We start from the raw sequence: 16,010 nt of genomic DNA, 5'->3' as shown, positions 1-16,010 counted from the left end.
TTATACTCCAATAAAAATAATAATAAATGAAAAAACAAAATAGTAGAGATGGGAAAAAGGAAGAGAGTGTATCAGAAGCCAAGGGAGGAAAATATTTCAAGCTCTGTGAGAAGCCAGGTAAGGCTTCTAATCTCCTGAAGGATCACCTGGTCCTTCTTAAGCCATGGACCCTTTTCCTGCTTTGCTGGCCAGCCTATACCTTTTCTGGCCCTGTCCATCCTCCACACCCCTCTGCTCTCTCGGCACGTTCCTTGAGGAAATAGTTCTTGATCGAAATGTGGCATAAAATGGAGAGTGAGGTGACTAAGCAATACAGAATACAGAGTTTTATAAGAAATTAACATTTGTGTATAAAATAACAGTCGCAAATATTCAAACAATAAAGTCTGTGGCTAAAGGGGAAAAGAAAGCCTTCCTGTTGTAAACACTCCCCTCCAGTTACGAATCTCTCTCCATCCATCCTCTGAAAGAAACGTCATCAGCACACTGTCACAGCTTTTATGCAGTCTAAGAGGAAACTTAATGGCCTTTTTTGGCTATGACCTGTTAAAGGCTCACTCATGAAGCTATCACTCAGGATAGCTTGGGTTAGGGGCAAGGGAGGATTTGCATCTACATGCATAAACAATTGGGGCTCATCACCATAGAGAAGAAGTTTTGAAGTATCCCATTTCCTTGCTCAACATTTATTAAGATATAATCTTGGGAAAGCTCAGAATTTCAGATTTGAAATTATTCAGGAAATGCTTAGGTAACAGAATGTTCTCATACACCAAGAGGCTTTTTGAAGTTAGTTTGTTGGTGGTGGTGGTGGTGCTGGTGGTGGTGTCCTGGTGAGTCCTCAGCCTTCCATGGAGATGAACTGGTGTTGTCTAAGCAAAAACCTAGATTCAGTGAAATAGCCCAAGATATCAGCATCCGCCCCCGAGGAGGGTCAGCTCAGCTTATTCATTCAACAACAATTAGAGTGGAGCAAAGGTGTCCACTTTGCTAAGTACTGGGAATAATAAGGTATGACTTCTGTCCTAGAGGAGTTCACCCTCTAAAGAAGTGGAAGAGTCTATAAAAATAAATAACTACAGTACAACATACATGCTACTGAATTTACATCCAGACATAGTCATCTGTAGAATTATTCTATATTCCAAACCCTGCTGTTCTTCCCATCCTAGGTTAGCTCTGTACCACCTATGTTAGTAAAAACCTCAGATATACCCAGAGAAGATTTAGTGAAGATGGTGTGGGAAAGCAAGTGCCTCAGGTCAAGAATAGTGTCTCCCTGTGGCCATATAGCCAGAGATATGAGACACTCACCATTCTCATCTCAGTCTATAGCCCTAAATGCTCCCCACTCCAGAAAGGAATAATAGCACTGGCTCTGTCTTTAATACAGTATATTTATCCCTCTTGCTACTCAGAAGAATTTTATTTCTTGAAAAAGAAAATCATTGTTTGGTTTTTCTTACCTTATAAAAGATAGAAGACAGCAATCCTTACCCACTGTTAGCTGAAAAAAAAGTAGATCTCTAGTTTCTACAGATTCAGGAATGGCTTAGAAATACTTTACAATCTATAGAAAGAATGGAAAATGAGAATACTAAAGAATTATGTGCCTTCTTTCTTGACAGTTTGAACAAAGCAAGTAATTTGTCTTTAGCAACTTAGAATGTTATTTAGAAGAGGGTCTGACTTTCTAAAGAAATGTCAGTTGAGCTGTCATTCATTATCCCAATTAAGATATTATCTAAGGATACAGTTATCAGAACACTTTATATATGTAAATAGCATATATATTCAATATAAAATTTGTTTAATGGGCCACATTTGTTTATTTTTACATCACAGAAGCCTCCAAAATGAAGTTTAAAGAGATGGCTTGGATAACTAATTCCTAGTTAGATCTGATGGATCTGGTAGGGGACAGGAAGGGGGAGAATGGGAGGAGTTCTCATGGTATCATGAAGTGACTTCTACCACCACACTCTTAGAGGACCATTTGGAAAATAGCTACCAATGGTAGCCAATAGGGAAAACAGAATGGTTTCTCAAAAAACTAAAAATAGTATTACCATATGACCCAGCAATTTCACTCCTGGGTACATATCAAAAACAAAAAACACTTATTCAAGAAGGAATGTACCCCAGTGTTCAGAGCAGCATTATTTATAACTGCCAAAATGTGGAAGCAATGTAAGTGTCCATCAACAGATGAATGGATGAAGATATGATATACATATACATTGGAATACTACTCAGTCATAAAAATAATGAAATGTTGCCACTTTCAGCAACATGCCTGGGCTTAGAGGGCATTATGCTAAGTTAAATAAGTCATACAGAAGTAGGAAGACTGAATGATACCACTTATCCATGTAAAATAAAAATACAACAAATTAGTGAATATAACAAAAATAGAAGCAGACTCAGATATAGAGAACAAGCATAGTTACTAGGAGGGGCAGTTATGGGATGAGGGAATGGAAGGTACAAACCATTAGGTGTAAGATAAATTCAGGGATATACTGTACAACATGGGGAATATGGCAATATTTAATAATAACTATAAATGAAACATAACCATTAAAATTATGTAAAAATTTTTTAAAAGAAATAGTTACCAATTCATAGTAATAACAACAATAAAGAAGATATACTGAAGAAAAGAGTGATAAAATATTGATGATGAACATAAAACACCATCTGAGCAAATGGAATGGTGTAACATGTTCTTGGATTGGGTGACTCAGTATTATAATATCCTCAAAAAATCAGTATAAATTTAGTGCAATTCCAACTAGAATCTCAACAGGGTTTTTCATTCATGTTTTGGGGGACTCATAAAATGATCATTAAATCTATATGGAAAAGCAAACAGACCCTAAAAAGCCAATAAAACTGAAAAAAAGAATAACAGTAAGGGGAACTTGTCTGATATCAGCACTGATAGGCTAACAGATACGGGAAGAGATTAATAGAACAACAGAACAGAGAATCTAGGAATAGATCAACAAATGCAAGAGATTTTAATATATGCCCAAGGTGGTGTTTCAATTCAGTGGGAAAATGGTAGAATATTTCATAAATTATGCTGAATGAATTGTCTATCAATATAGAAAAACTAAAGACAAAGCTGTATGTTACGTATGTATAAAAATAAATCCAAAAGGATTAAAGACTTAGATGGAAAATAAAATAAAACAAAATAACATTCTTGAGGATTCCCTGGTAGCTTAGTGGCAAAGAATCCATCTGCTAATGCAGGAGACATAGGCTTGATCCCTGACACGGGAAAATCCCACATGCTGTTGAGCAGCTAAGCCCATGCACCACAGCTACTGAGCCTGTGCTCTAGAGCCCAGGAGCTGCAACTACTGAGCACACATGCCATAGCTCCTGACGCCCACACGCCCTAGAGCCCATGCCCTGCAACAAGAGAAGCCACAGCAGCGAGAAGCCTGCGCCCTGCAGCTAGAGAGCAGCCCCTGTGCCCTGCAGCTAGAGAGCAGCCCCTGCGCCCTGCAACTAGAGAAAAGCTTACGCAGCACCAAAGACCCAGCACAGCCAAAAAGATATAATTGTTTTTAAATGACAACATTCTTGGAAGAAAACCTATAAACAAGCTATAATCCCTCCGAATAGGAAAAAATTCTTAACCAAGACAGGAAACCCAAAAGCCATTGAAAAAGACATAGTAATTATATAAAATTTAAGATGTCTAAAATTATAAAAAGCTATCATAAACAATTGAAAAATATAAATATGAGGATAAAATGCAAGGCAGATGACAAACATCTCTACAAAGCTCTTTTATACATGAGTAGGGCTTCCCCTGTGGCTCATTTCCCCACTGCCAATGCAGGAGACACAGGTTTGCTCCCTGGGTCAAGAAGATCCCCTGGAGAAGGGAATGGCCACCCATTCCAATATTCTTGCCTGGGAAATCCCATGGACAGGGGAACCTGGGGGGCTACAGTCCATGGGGTTCCAAGAGTTGGAGACAACTTAGCAACTAAACCAACCAACCAAAAAAAGATAAACAGCCCAACAATAATATGAGCTAAAGACAAGATTAACCAATTCAGAAGCATGTCCAATCCAATGTCAACCTGTAAATCAATGTTCAAACATACTTGCAGTAAGGAAGGCAAATTAAATTTTGTCATCAAATGGCAAAAAAAGCAAAAGGTGATGCGCTTTCAGGGTATTGTTGGCAAAGACCAAGAAGAGATGGTGCTCTTTGCCATTGCTTGTGAAAGCATCAACAAGAACAATCTTAGTAAGCAATCTGACAAAATTGATAACTAAAATCTTTTTAAAATTTTAAAATTGTGTAATACATGAAATTTAAAAACTGTAAGTGAGAAAGTACACATTGAAAATGAAAAAATAACAAATGAAAATATGCCAATAACTATGACATCTTTCAGAGAGGGCAGTGGCACCCCACTCCAGTACTCTTGCCTGGAGGATCCCAGGAGCCTGGTGGGCTCTAGTCCATGGGGTCCCGAAAAGTCTGACACAACTGAGCGACTTCACTTTCACTTTTCACTTTCATGCATTGGAGAAGGAAATGGCAACCCGCTCCAGTGTTTTTGCCTGGAGAATCCCAGGGATGGGGGAGCCTGGTAGGCTGCTGTCTATGGGGTCACACAGAGTCGGTCACAACTGAAGCGATTTAGCAGTAGCAGCATAACATCTTTATTTCACTCTCACATTTCAATGAATTCCGCTGTAAGTCTAGACTCAAATTTCCTGTTTCAAAAATACTTTGCAAATATTATTCTAGTGTTGTTGTTTAAAATGTCAAGTGAGCTGAGCACTGAAGAACTGATGGTTTCAAATTCTGGTGGTGGTGAAGACTCTTGAGAGTCCCTTGGACTGCAAGGAGATTAAACTAATCAATCCTAAAGGAAACCAACCCTGAATATTTACTGGAAGGCATGATGCTGAAGCTCCAATATTTTGGCCACCTGATGTGAACAGCCAACTCATTGGAAAAGACCCTGATGCTGGGAAAGACTGAGGGCAGGAGGAACAGGGGATGACAGAGGATGAGATGGTTGGATGGCATCACTGACTCAGTGGACATGAGTTTGAGCAAACTCTGGGAGATAGTGAAGGACAGGGAAGTCTGGCATGCTACAGTCCATGGGATTGAAAAGAACTGGAACACAACTTAGTGACTGAACAAGTGCTGCCATTTAAAATGTCAGATGTGAGTCTAATTTCCTTCCTCTATAGATGGTCTCCTGCTTTCTCTCTGGAATTGATTCCTTGTTCCTAAATTTCACCGTACCATGTCATGTTGATATTTTCCCTTTTCTCTCTCATGTTGGTACACAATAAGCCCATTTAACCTTTAATCGTGGCAAAATTTTAATTAGCAATTCTTCAAATGTTTAACTTGATTTTTTTTCATTTAGAAGCCCTACTAATCAGATGTTGGCGATTATTCTATTTTTCATGTCCTTTCATTTTTTTTTTTTTCATTTTTACAATTCTTTGTTCCCTTCTCAATGCCTCTGGGAATGTTTCAAAATCCACTCCATCTCATCAATTCACACATTGATTCTATTCATGCAACCCATGAGTTAAGTTTTCTCCATTACATCTTATTGGTTCCTTTTTATAACTTCTTGCCCCTGTTTAATGTTTCCAGTGCCCTCCCATATGCCCTTGAGCACTCTATTTTTTAGGGTTGTTGTGAGCTCTTGTTTCTCTAGCTCATTACTTCTGCTCCCTCTGGAAGTAGCTGCTCAGTTTGTGATCTCTCCTTTACATCAGTGTTGCTCAAAGGTCTCGTTTTTTTCTGTTCCTTTTGGAGCATTAGCTATAGTTTTTATATTAAATTCTGAGTTCCATCCATATCCCAGTTGCTTTCGAGCCTTTGAGTCCAAAATTAGACTCAAAGGAGGAAAACCACAATTGCTTTAAGTTCCCTATCCTGACTCTCCTTCGGCATAAATGAGACATAACGGCCTCAAGATTTAGCCTGGTCTTAGTTTTTTCACTTTCAGTAGTGCTAGACTAGGTCATAAGTGAGTAAGTGAAGTCGCTCAGTCGTGTCTGACTCTTTGCGACCCCGTGGACTGTAACCTACCAGGCTCCTCCGTCCATGGGATTCTCCAGGCAAGAATACTGGAATGGGTTGCCATTTCCTTCTCCAGGGGGTCCTCCTGACCCAGGGATCGAACCCAGGTCTCCCGCCTTGGAGGCAGACGCTTTAACCTCTGAGCCACCAGGGAAGCCTTAGACTAGGTCATAGACCTACCAAACATTTTCCATTTGTTTATGGAAAAGAGTTACAGTGTTCCAGGTATAGGAGAGATAGCAAGGACTCAGAATGGCAAATCACTATGGAAAATGCCATTATTTTCAAAATTTCTTGAAAGCTTAATCCTTTGTGATTATTACTGTAAATCTTATTTTCCTCCCTCTCCTTCATGGACTTGCATAATTTTTTAATTTCAAATTTTTTTAATTTCATTTTGAGGATTTCTTAACTGAACTGACCCTGAAGATAACTGGAGAGCTCTCTTGGGTTTTATAAAAAACCAGTTTGACTATAGCTGATCTAAAAATATAACAGAAATTGGCATGTTCTGTGGAATTATTTCTGTCTTGCCTCCCTGTTCTTAATATATCAATATTTGTACCTTACCAGACATCTATACAGATGTTGAGCCTTTTCTTTTGATCTGACATTTACTTATTCAACAACTGTTTGTTGAACACTTGCATATTATTGTTCTAGTTGTCAGGTGCCCAAGAAGAAAGACACAGTCCCTGCCTTCACAGAGCATTAGAGTCTAACAAAGAATCCAGGTTGAATGCGGGTTCTGTTATAGCAGGGATTTCTTCCTATGTTGTTTTCCAGTATATCCCAGGCACCCAGGTCAGTGTAAATATTGACTGCATGTTAAATGAGTAAACTATTGACACTTATGACAAGTGGGTTGAGTGTTACGGTGGGAAACTGCAAGTGTCATGGAGTATATAAACAAGAGTCCTTACCTGCTCTGGGGGGGATCATACAGAATTAGTTCACCAACTGTTGGAGCCCTCCCTTTAGGGTGGTTTATGCAGGCTTAGCTAAACAAGCAGCATCCAGTTCCTATTCAGGCTGCCCGGCCACCTTGGATTTTTCAGTATTAATTTCAGTAAATGACAAGTTAGATGAATTGATTGATAATATCGTGTGTTTACAGAAATAGAAGAATCAGTTTAACAATGCCTATTTGCGTTTCTTGCTTCTTGCCTGCCCATGCCTACACCCCATTTTCTTTTCTAACTTGCAGATGAAGGAGCTTCCATGCATCCTTGTGATGATACGTACTGTGGACCTTTCCCAGAATCTGAGCCAGAAGTGAAAGCTGTAGCTAACTTCCTCCGAAAACACAGGAAGCACATCACGGCTTACCTATCTTTTCACGCATATGCTCAGATGTTGCTGTATCCATATTCTTACAAGTATGCAACAATCCCAAATTTTAGCTGTGTGGTAAGTACTTGAAGCTGGATATGTGTGTTGGGCTTCATGCTTTTCTAATGCTAAGATGGTCCTATGTAGTGATGCAACAAGCATTTTGTGTGTGTGTATATATGTATATAGTTATACATATATACTATACACACATAGTTATACATATATAGTATATATAGTTATATATATTATGTATAATATATAGTATAGTATATAGTATATATATAATAGTTACTGGGTATGATTAAGAAAGATAAATGACATTATATATATATATGCATTATATATATATGTCATTTATCTTTCTTAATCATATACAGTAACACATTTTACAGATGAGGAAACTGAAACCTAAACATACTAAATAATTAAAATAAGAACACACCACTACTCACTGTCATACCCAGGATTCACTCCAAATCTAGCTCCAATGTTGTTGCTTTTAACCACTGTGCTACACTGCTTCTCAAATGCTATCATTTCCAAACTATTTACTTTCTTACCACATGTTATTTGGAAAATGTCAGGATAGATTTCATTTGTTTTACAGCTTCAGCCACATATGCAGGAGTATAATTAACTTTATTGAGTAAATAATTGTTCATAAATTATGGTCTGACTCTCATTAATTAAAAGCAAGTTTCAATTTATAAGCGCTATTTGCTTAATGCTACTAAGTCTCTGGGCATGTATCTGACAAGTTGGAGCTTAGAATGAACAGCTTTTCAAGCATGAGATTACTTGAAAGTGAAAGAGCAGAGTTCCTTCCTCTCCTCATCTCAGAAACCCAACAAGCTATCCACTACAGGAATTAATTCCTCGTAAAGTGAGTCTGGCTCAGAGTCTATAGCATCTAGAGGCCTATGAAGTTCAAAGCCAGGCCAAGCTAATAGATAGTGTTCCAAGTAAGGAACAAGGAGGGAGAAGGGATTGGGAGGGGGCGTAGGCAGGCTTTGGGTTGCTGTTGATGTCCTGTTCTTTGTCTGGATGCTGGTTACTGGATGAGTGTGTGCAACTTGTGATCCTTCATCGAGATGTAAACTTAATTTGAATACACTTCTGTAGGTATGTTACACTTAAAAGTTTTTTTCATAAAAGCATCCCCTTTCTTCCTATACCTCAATCTCCAAATCCTGCATCTGTTGCTTGGGGTTGCAGGAATTCCTGATCTAGATGTCCAGGACCTAGGAGGAATGAGGAACATGAGGTGGTCAGAAGGTGGAATGGGGAAGGCTTGTTTCTTATCGAAAACAGGAACTCTGTTCTTAGCATTTTGTGCAAGAATTCTGAGCAAATTCTCTTTCTTGAGAAATACTGTAAAGGTGGGAGTGATGCTAGATGGTGCTATTCTTCAGCTCCTCAGTGGATCAAAGATGCTTTTCATTTTCGGTGTTAGTGACCTGGCAGCCTAGAACCTTGTGCTGCAGTATTTCTATAGGCAATTGTTCATCCCTTTCTAAACTGGGCACAGTGTCTGTTTGTATCCTCACAACTGATTATATCGAATATGCAATGTATCAGAACTATCACATGAGGATGGTCTCCATATTTTGAATTTATTTTCCCACCAGCAGTTAAATTACTTTCTTTTTGTCTTGGATTAGAGGATATGGCATGAAAATTGGATCAGTGGTTCACAGCCAGTGATGAACTTTCCTCCCAAGGGACACCAGATGTTACTGGACACTGGACAATGTTAGGGACATTTTTTTGATGGCCAGAACAGGGGTGGAAGATGTTACTGGCATCTAGTGGGTAGAGGCCAAGGATGCTATGAAATATCCTACATTACACAGGACAGCCTTCCACAGCAAAGAGCAATTCAGTCCAAACTGTCAGCAGTAACCGTATTGAGAAATGCTGTTCGTGGGTTGCAGATAAGCTAAATCGCTAAAACCAAGATTACAGTTCTCAGAAACTAGATAGTCTGTGAATGTTAACCAGAAACCATTAAGTTCTGTTCAACTTGTTCAAAAGCATTCCATCAATATGTAGGACTCTGTGGTTCTGCTAATGGATTTAGGTCATGAAGTTGCTTTTTTTTTTAACTTTTAAAAAATGATTATTATTATTTTTGGCCATGCTATGTCACAGCACGTTGCACGTGAGATCTTAGTTCCTTAACCAGGGGTAGAACTTGTACCCTCTGCACGGGGAGCATGGAGTCTTAACCACCAGATTGCCAGAGAAGTCCCCAAACTTGCTTTAAATATAAAAATATTTAAAGAACAAATACACTCCTTACTTAGCTGAGATCCAATAAAGGAGGCCTGGGTCCTTCTGAACAACTGGGGGGAAAAAGCAGTGGAGAAAGGAAGAATCATTTAAACTCATCTAAATAGATGCCACCCTGGAAAATAATCCTTAGAAAATTTGATGAAGTTTCTACTCTTTGTGGAAGAAATATGCCTAAACTTCTTATCAACATACACCCCAGTCGCAGAAGTCCGGTGATCACAAAAGGCTAAAACTATGTTTTGTGAAAACAGACAGAGTGGTTATTTTTTTTTTCTCTCTCTCAATAGATTATTCCCCCTCTTGGGTTTAGTCATCGGAAATAATAAGGAACAAAGGTCTCCTCATATCAGAATGCAGTAATCTTCTAAATGTAGAAATATCTGCCCTTGCCGTGGACTATTGCTGAGGCCATTGGAGAAGATGTTAAAAGTCTTTGCACATTCTCCATAAAGATACCTCATTATGGTGTTTACATTCCTATTCTGTTGGCTCCCACAAGGCGAATGTCGTCATCAGGGAGATGAATAATAAATGTTTGTCAGGTCCTATTGCCTGGTCCCTAAATAGCCACCCCGTGTAGCATTTGCTGCAAATGCTGCTCTCTACATCCCAGAGGTTAAGAGAACAGCATGCTGAAGCCGAGTCCAACATACAACACCGCGTTGCCCAGAGTGCTTCGATGAGCTCCATTAAATTATTCACAGGCAAGTGGAAATGGGAGAGTCATATACCAGTTTCAGCATACTTCTTTTCCCCTCACTGGTCACTCAATATGTCTCTAACTCCTTGTTGAAACTAGTCCTTTCACACCATTTGAAAATGTTTTCACAGGGTAGTCTTTATCATTTGAGTTCATCTTAGGATATTCACCTTTAGGTATTTTGATGGCATTTATTTTTCCTGCTTTTTGGCATAGGTAGGAAGTTCCACCTTAGAATTTCTACATCTTAGCCACACCTGGCTGAGCTCTTCCAGAGGAGTGTGTAACCTTAGAAGTCAGGAATTGTTCTGAAAGTGTTTCCATTCCCACGAAGGATAAACACACAGAACAAGAGGAGTCACTCCTACTGAATTAAAGGGTTTAAGAACTGATTCAAATGGGTTTTAACTACCTTGAACCTAGCCACTGAAGTATGTACTTAAGGATCGATAAGATTATCTTGATGCTTTTGCAGATTTATGCTTATTCAACATACCTGCAAGAAATAGTGATTAAGGGGACTTCCCTCATGGTCCAGTGGCAAAGACTCATGCTTTCCCTGCAGGGGGCGCAGGTTCCATCCCTGGTCAGGGAACTAAGATCTCTCATGCTGTGTGGCTAAAAAAAAAATTTTAATTAAAATAATCCATTTTTTTTAATTTCTCTCAAAAATAGTGATTAAGCATCTGTTATATACAGCCATGTTGCTAAATGGTGTGTATGTAGCTATGAGTAAGACTGACATGAGCTCTGCCCTGTCAAGCATTTTGTAATTTATAGAAATGGTGTCTCTGAACTAGTTCAAAATGAAGAGGGCAGAACACTAAATCAGTCTCAGAAGATGTCTTTATTTCAACCCAGCCATTCTGTGCAGTGTAACCCCAGTCTAACCACTGAACTTTGATGAGCCTTCCTTTCCTTGTCTATATATGGAAACATTACTGATCACTGGCTCACTGTAGAAATTAATTAAGGGAAATAGTGTGCTCTAAAACATACTGCAAATGCAATATGCAACAAAGAATAACAATATTACCATTAAATACAGCTATTCATCAGTGTGCCCAGCGTTCTCTAAATTGAGTACTGATAATGCTCAGACAACATGTTAGTGTTTCTAAAGGTTTCAATGCAGTGATATATGTGATATAATTTCTCCATTTAAATTAACAGGAATCTGCAGCTTATAAGGCTGTGAATGCACTTCGGTCGGTTCATGGGGTACAGTACCGATACGGGCCTGCCTCCAGCACATTGTGTAAGTTTCCTTTGGATGCTGTGTTGGAATCATCTCTTGAACCAATATCCTGTGTAATGACTTCCCTTTTAAAAAAAAAAAAAAAGAAAATATGTTCCCCACTCCCCAAAATGAAATTTATGACTACCAAATTAGCCAAGGAAGATAGAAGTTTATGTCTGACTAGTTTTACTCTGCTTGACAGAAATGACTGTCCCAATCCAAATAAATCCTACACAGAGAATATTGCTAAGCATGTAATAAAGACTGCAGGTTGAACTGAGATCTTATGACAGTACAAAGCACCCAAATGGGCTCCTTAAGCAGTTGTAACTCCTGTGAAATGGTAATGGGCCTTGAGAAGAAAATGAAGTAATGTTTCAGCTCTGAAAGAGCTTCCTTTTTATCCCTTTCCTTCACCATTCTTGTTATGACATTCTGTTTCTTACATAACACCGTCAACTGAATTTCTTCTTGAACGGTAATTAAAATATCTCCTATTTCGTGTGAATAAAGAGTAACAAGTTCTTTCCAGTGTATGGACATAACTTGGGCATCTATAGAACCAGGAGGTGTGGATTCTAGTCTTAATTCTGCCACTAGTTAGATGGAATCCTGACAAAGACGATAATCCTGGGCTTCAGTTTGCACAACTGATGCATGAGGAATGGGACTAGGTCATTTCCCATAGTCTTTCAAACTCTGCAATTCATTAACAGACTTCTCTGGTGACCCAGTGGTTAAAAATCTGCCTGCCGATGCAAGGGACACAGGTTTAATCCCTGGTCCAGGAAGATCCCAAATGCCTTGGGGCAACTAGGCCAAGTGTCACAGCCACTGAAGCCTGAGCACCTAGTGCCTGGGAGCCACAACAAGAGATGCCACCACAATGAGAAGTCCACACACCACAAGAGAAGACCCCACTCTCCACAACTGGAGAAAGCCCATGCACAACGACAAAGACCCAGTGCAGCCAAAAATAAATTTAAAAATAAATGCATTGACTATATGATTTAGGAAATCTAGTGAGAAAGCATATACTCCTGAATATCTAGTGTCATTCTAGAAGCTCACCATGATCATATAGTGGATCATATAATGTACATTATATGTTTGTGTATAGACATTGACATTCAATTATACTTTTCAATGAGCTAGCAAATTTCTCAATTTCTTTAATTTATCCATTATAACTAGTTTATCCATTTCTAACCAATCACTTCTTCAGCCTTCAGAAGAAATGCTTGGCTTGTTAATTAACATTGTTTATAAGTTTATCCTGGTAATGGTGATATCTTAATTATCAGATTTTTTTTAAGTTAATGATCATTGGTCTAATGCTGACCTTTCTATAACTGTCTTTTAAAAGAGCCACTTTGAAAGGGGAAATATAGTATTTTTAAAAATCACATTACCAGTTAATGCCAATACAATATATATTAAAAATCTAAAAACATTAATTTTTAAAAAGCCTTACTCACAGTTCACCTTTCAGCTTGGTATTAAGAAACAGTCATAGTGTTATATTTACTGAGAGCAACCTGTTACCATAGAAATGAGGCTGTCATATCGCCATGATGTAAGGGTTGGCAAATATTGTCTCTCACTTCGGCTACTATGGCTACTATTTGCAGTTCCAGTGACTGACTCTAACCCAGAGGGACAAGGAAGCCACAGCCTACCTTCTGGCCCCAACTGAAGCAAAGGGGTCCTGGGAAACAGCAGAGTCATTTGATTGTCATCGTCATGTAATTCTGTCTAATTTGTCCTAGCAAAAATGGCATTAAAAAGTGGTAGCATTTGAAAGGGAAAATTTTTAAATAATGGTGTTATGTTAGGCTGGATCATATAAACTTCAGAAATAAGTATATAAAGATTCTTCTATGAAAATTTATTCATTTATGAGTTAATTATTAAAAGCATGTTATGCTAAAAATTGCATACTAGGCACTTTGGGGTTAAAGGTACTAAACAGTAACACCAAATGCATCCTGATTGCTTTAATTTTCACTACAACTCTATGCAGTAGGTACTATGATCCCTTTTTCAAAAGGAAGACAGAGGCACAGAGAATCCCAGAAGGTGCTGTGATTGGATACAGTCCAAGCCCACAGTGTGGGCTTTCAGTTCTGTGCTGGAAAGCTGGAGTATGTAAGGTCACAGAAGCCAGGAGAGAGTTTCCAGAATGGATTATCAGCTAGGTTAAATGCTGCTGAGAGGCTAAAATTGTGATCTGAGCAAGGAAAAAACAAAAAAGGAGATTAGACCCACTGTCATAGGTGATCTTCAAGAACAAAGGCTTCATAGTCTGGTAGAGGCAAGAACCAGATTGAAAGTGGTTGAGGATGTAGAAGCAACATATATAGATTATCTTTTGAGAGCTAAAGCAAAAGAAAGAAGAAAAAGAAGATAATATATAATAGGGATCTTGAGAAGGAAGTGCTCCAGGGAAATAGGGCTGGGACATTTTGGTCAGTGAGGATGCAAGAGAAAGGGTATTTTGTTATTAGCAAAACAAGGTCCTGGAGAAGGGACCCTCTCGCTACCAGAGAAGGCAACAAAAAATAGTATCAGACAATGTCACGTGTAAAAGACAAGCAGCATTTCTTCCTGAGCTAGGAGAAAGGTGAAGAGGGGGATGGAAGCAGAGGAGGTGCTGGGTTAACTACCCTTGATGAGAGTGGAAACAGTGATCAAGTAAGGGGCAGGACCAGAAGAGGGTGACGAAGGGCATGTAAGTGAAGGTCCAGAAAAAGGCACCTGTAATACCACTGGTAACGGAGAAAGACTTCAGAATGAATGAATTTACAGCAGATTTTCTCCATCTACCTGTTGAGATAGAAAATGGAGAAACTGGACTTCGGAACTGAGAATTAGTAAATCAAAAGCAGAAAAGGGCTAGAAAAGAAGGGTCTAGTGAGAAATTTAGTGGTGTAATTCATAGTCAGAGAGTTCCATGAAATTCTAAGAAGCCTGTGGGCAAGTCTTAGAAACTGTAATAATTAAAGACAAAGAGCAAGTTCATCAGGAGTGAAAAACATAGGGGATATAGAAGAAATGAGTTTTCTGAGATCAGAATTTCAATATTCTAGACCTTGGAAGAAAAGAAAAAAGCCCGCAATATGGGTATGTTTCTTGGTGAATGAAGTGAGGGTGGAGAGAAATGATATTGAAGTTGAGGCTGAGAAATTGAGGTCATTGTACTAGAAAAGCATCACTACATAGACTAGATCCTCCAAGAGCAAAGTTTTCATAAATGTCAGAGGCAAGAACCAGACTGAAAGTGGCTAAGATGATTTATGATGATAGCAGGTATGATTTATGATGATAGCAGGTATGATTTATAAGTTCCATGAGCTCAGTGTTAAGGAACTCTGGTTAAATTGCTCCTGTTGAAAGGGTATTTAATTGGAAAGATTTAGTATAGCTTAGTAAGCAAGTACTATGTATACATTTTGAAAATTACATACTCTAGTGAAGTTGACCTTTTTTGTTGTTTGTTTGTTTGTTTTTAACTTTTAGATGTGAGTTCTGGTAGCTCAATGGATTGGGCCTACAAAAATGGAATACCCTACACATTTGCTTTTGAACTACGTGACACTGGGCATTTTGGCTTTTTACTCCCAGAGACACTCATCAAACCCACCTGTACAGAGACCATGCTGGCTGTGAAGAATATCACAATGCACCTACTAAAGAAGTGCCCCTGAACACCCCAAGGGGCAGGTCAATCACCAGAAAGAGCTGATTCTGTGCAAGATTCATTTGGAAGTGGGTGTATATTGTTACAGAGAAGGGCAACTGCTGAGAGGGAACCTATTGTGGACTTTAAAATCCTTCTCATGCAATCCCACTCTCTGTGGCAATAAAAAAAATGGTTAAAAATATATATATATAGCCTACTTTGTTGTAAGAGAAGACATCCATTTCTATCCATTTAGAGTCTTATTTGTTTAAGTGGGAGGGGATATTTTCTAATTTTTTTGTCTCAAGAAATGTACATATTGGGGATTCTACTTCAATAAATCTCATGTTCTCAGTTAAAATCTAGGCTACTAATCATGTTTTATTACTTGGTTCTCATGTAAAATGAAAATTTTTAGAATGGATATCATAAATATACAGCCTAATAAGACCTCAGATTATTCATATCACCCACTGGCATTAGTGTACCAAACACCTATAAAGATGTAGCAAGGAAGGGCAGTTATGTTCAGACTTCAAGAATGCCACTTAAAAAAAAATAGAGTCAACATTAATTGAGGAGCCAGTTAAGAGCTTTACATTTATTAGCAATCTCACCAATTCCTCAAATACTATTGGGCTTCCCTGTGGCTCAGAACCTGCAATCC

General features: G+C 38.6%; 1 protein-coding gene across 1 annotated transcript in view; it reads left to right on the top strand.

Moving 5' to 3' along the window:
- Window positions 1–15,368, top strand: part of CPA6 (carboxypeptidase A6) — a 296,049-nt gene extending 280,681 nt beyond the window's left edge. The window contains exons 9-11 of the mRNA XM_068984112.1: window positions 7,299–7,501; window positions 11,595–11,679; window positions 15,181–15,368. Of these exons, the coding sequence (XP_068840213.1) occupies window positions 7,299–7,501; window positions 11,595–11,679; window positions 15,181–15,368 (476 nt within the window). The remainder of the gene's footprint in view (window positions 1–7,298; window positions 7,502–11,594; window positions 11,680–15,180) is intronic.
- Window positions 15,369–16,010: the final 642 nt, after the last annotated feature.

This window comes from Capricornis sumatraensis, chromosome 11 (genome assembly GCF_032405125.1).
Source record: "Capricornis sumatraensis isolate serow.1 chromosome 11, serow.2, whole genome shotgun sequence".
Lineage (NCBI taxonomy): Eukaryota > Metazoa > Chordata > Mammalia > Artiodactyla > Bovidae > Capricornis > Capricornis sumatraensis.
The sequence above is the reverse complement of the archived record's forward strand: the minus strand, read 5'-3'. Positions and strand labels throughout refer to the sequence as shown.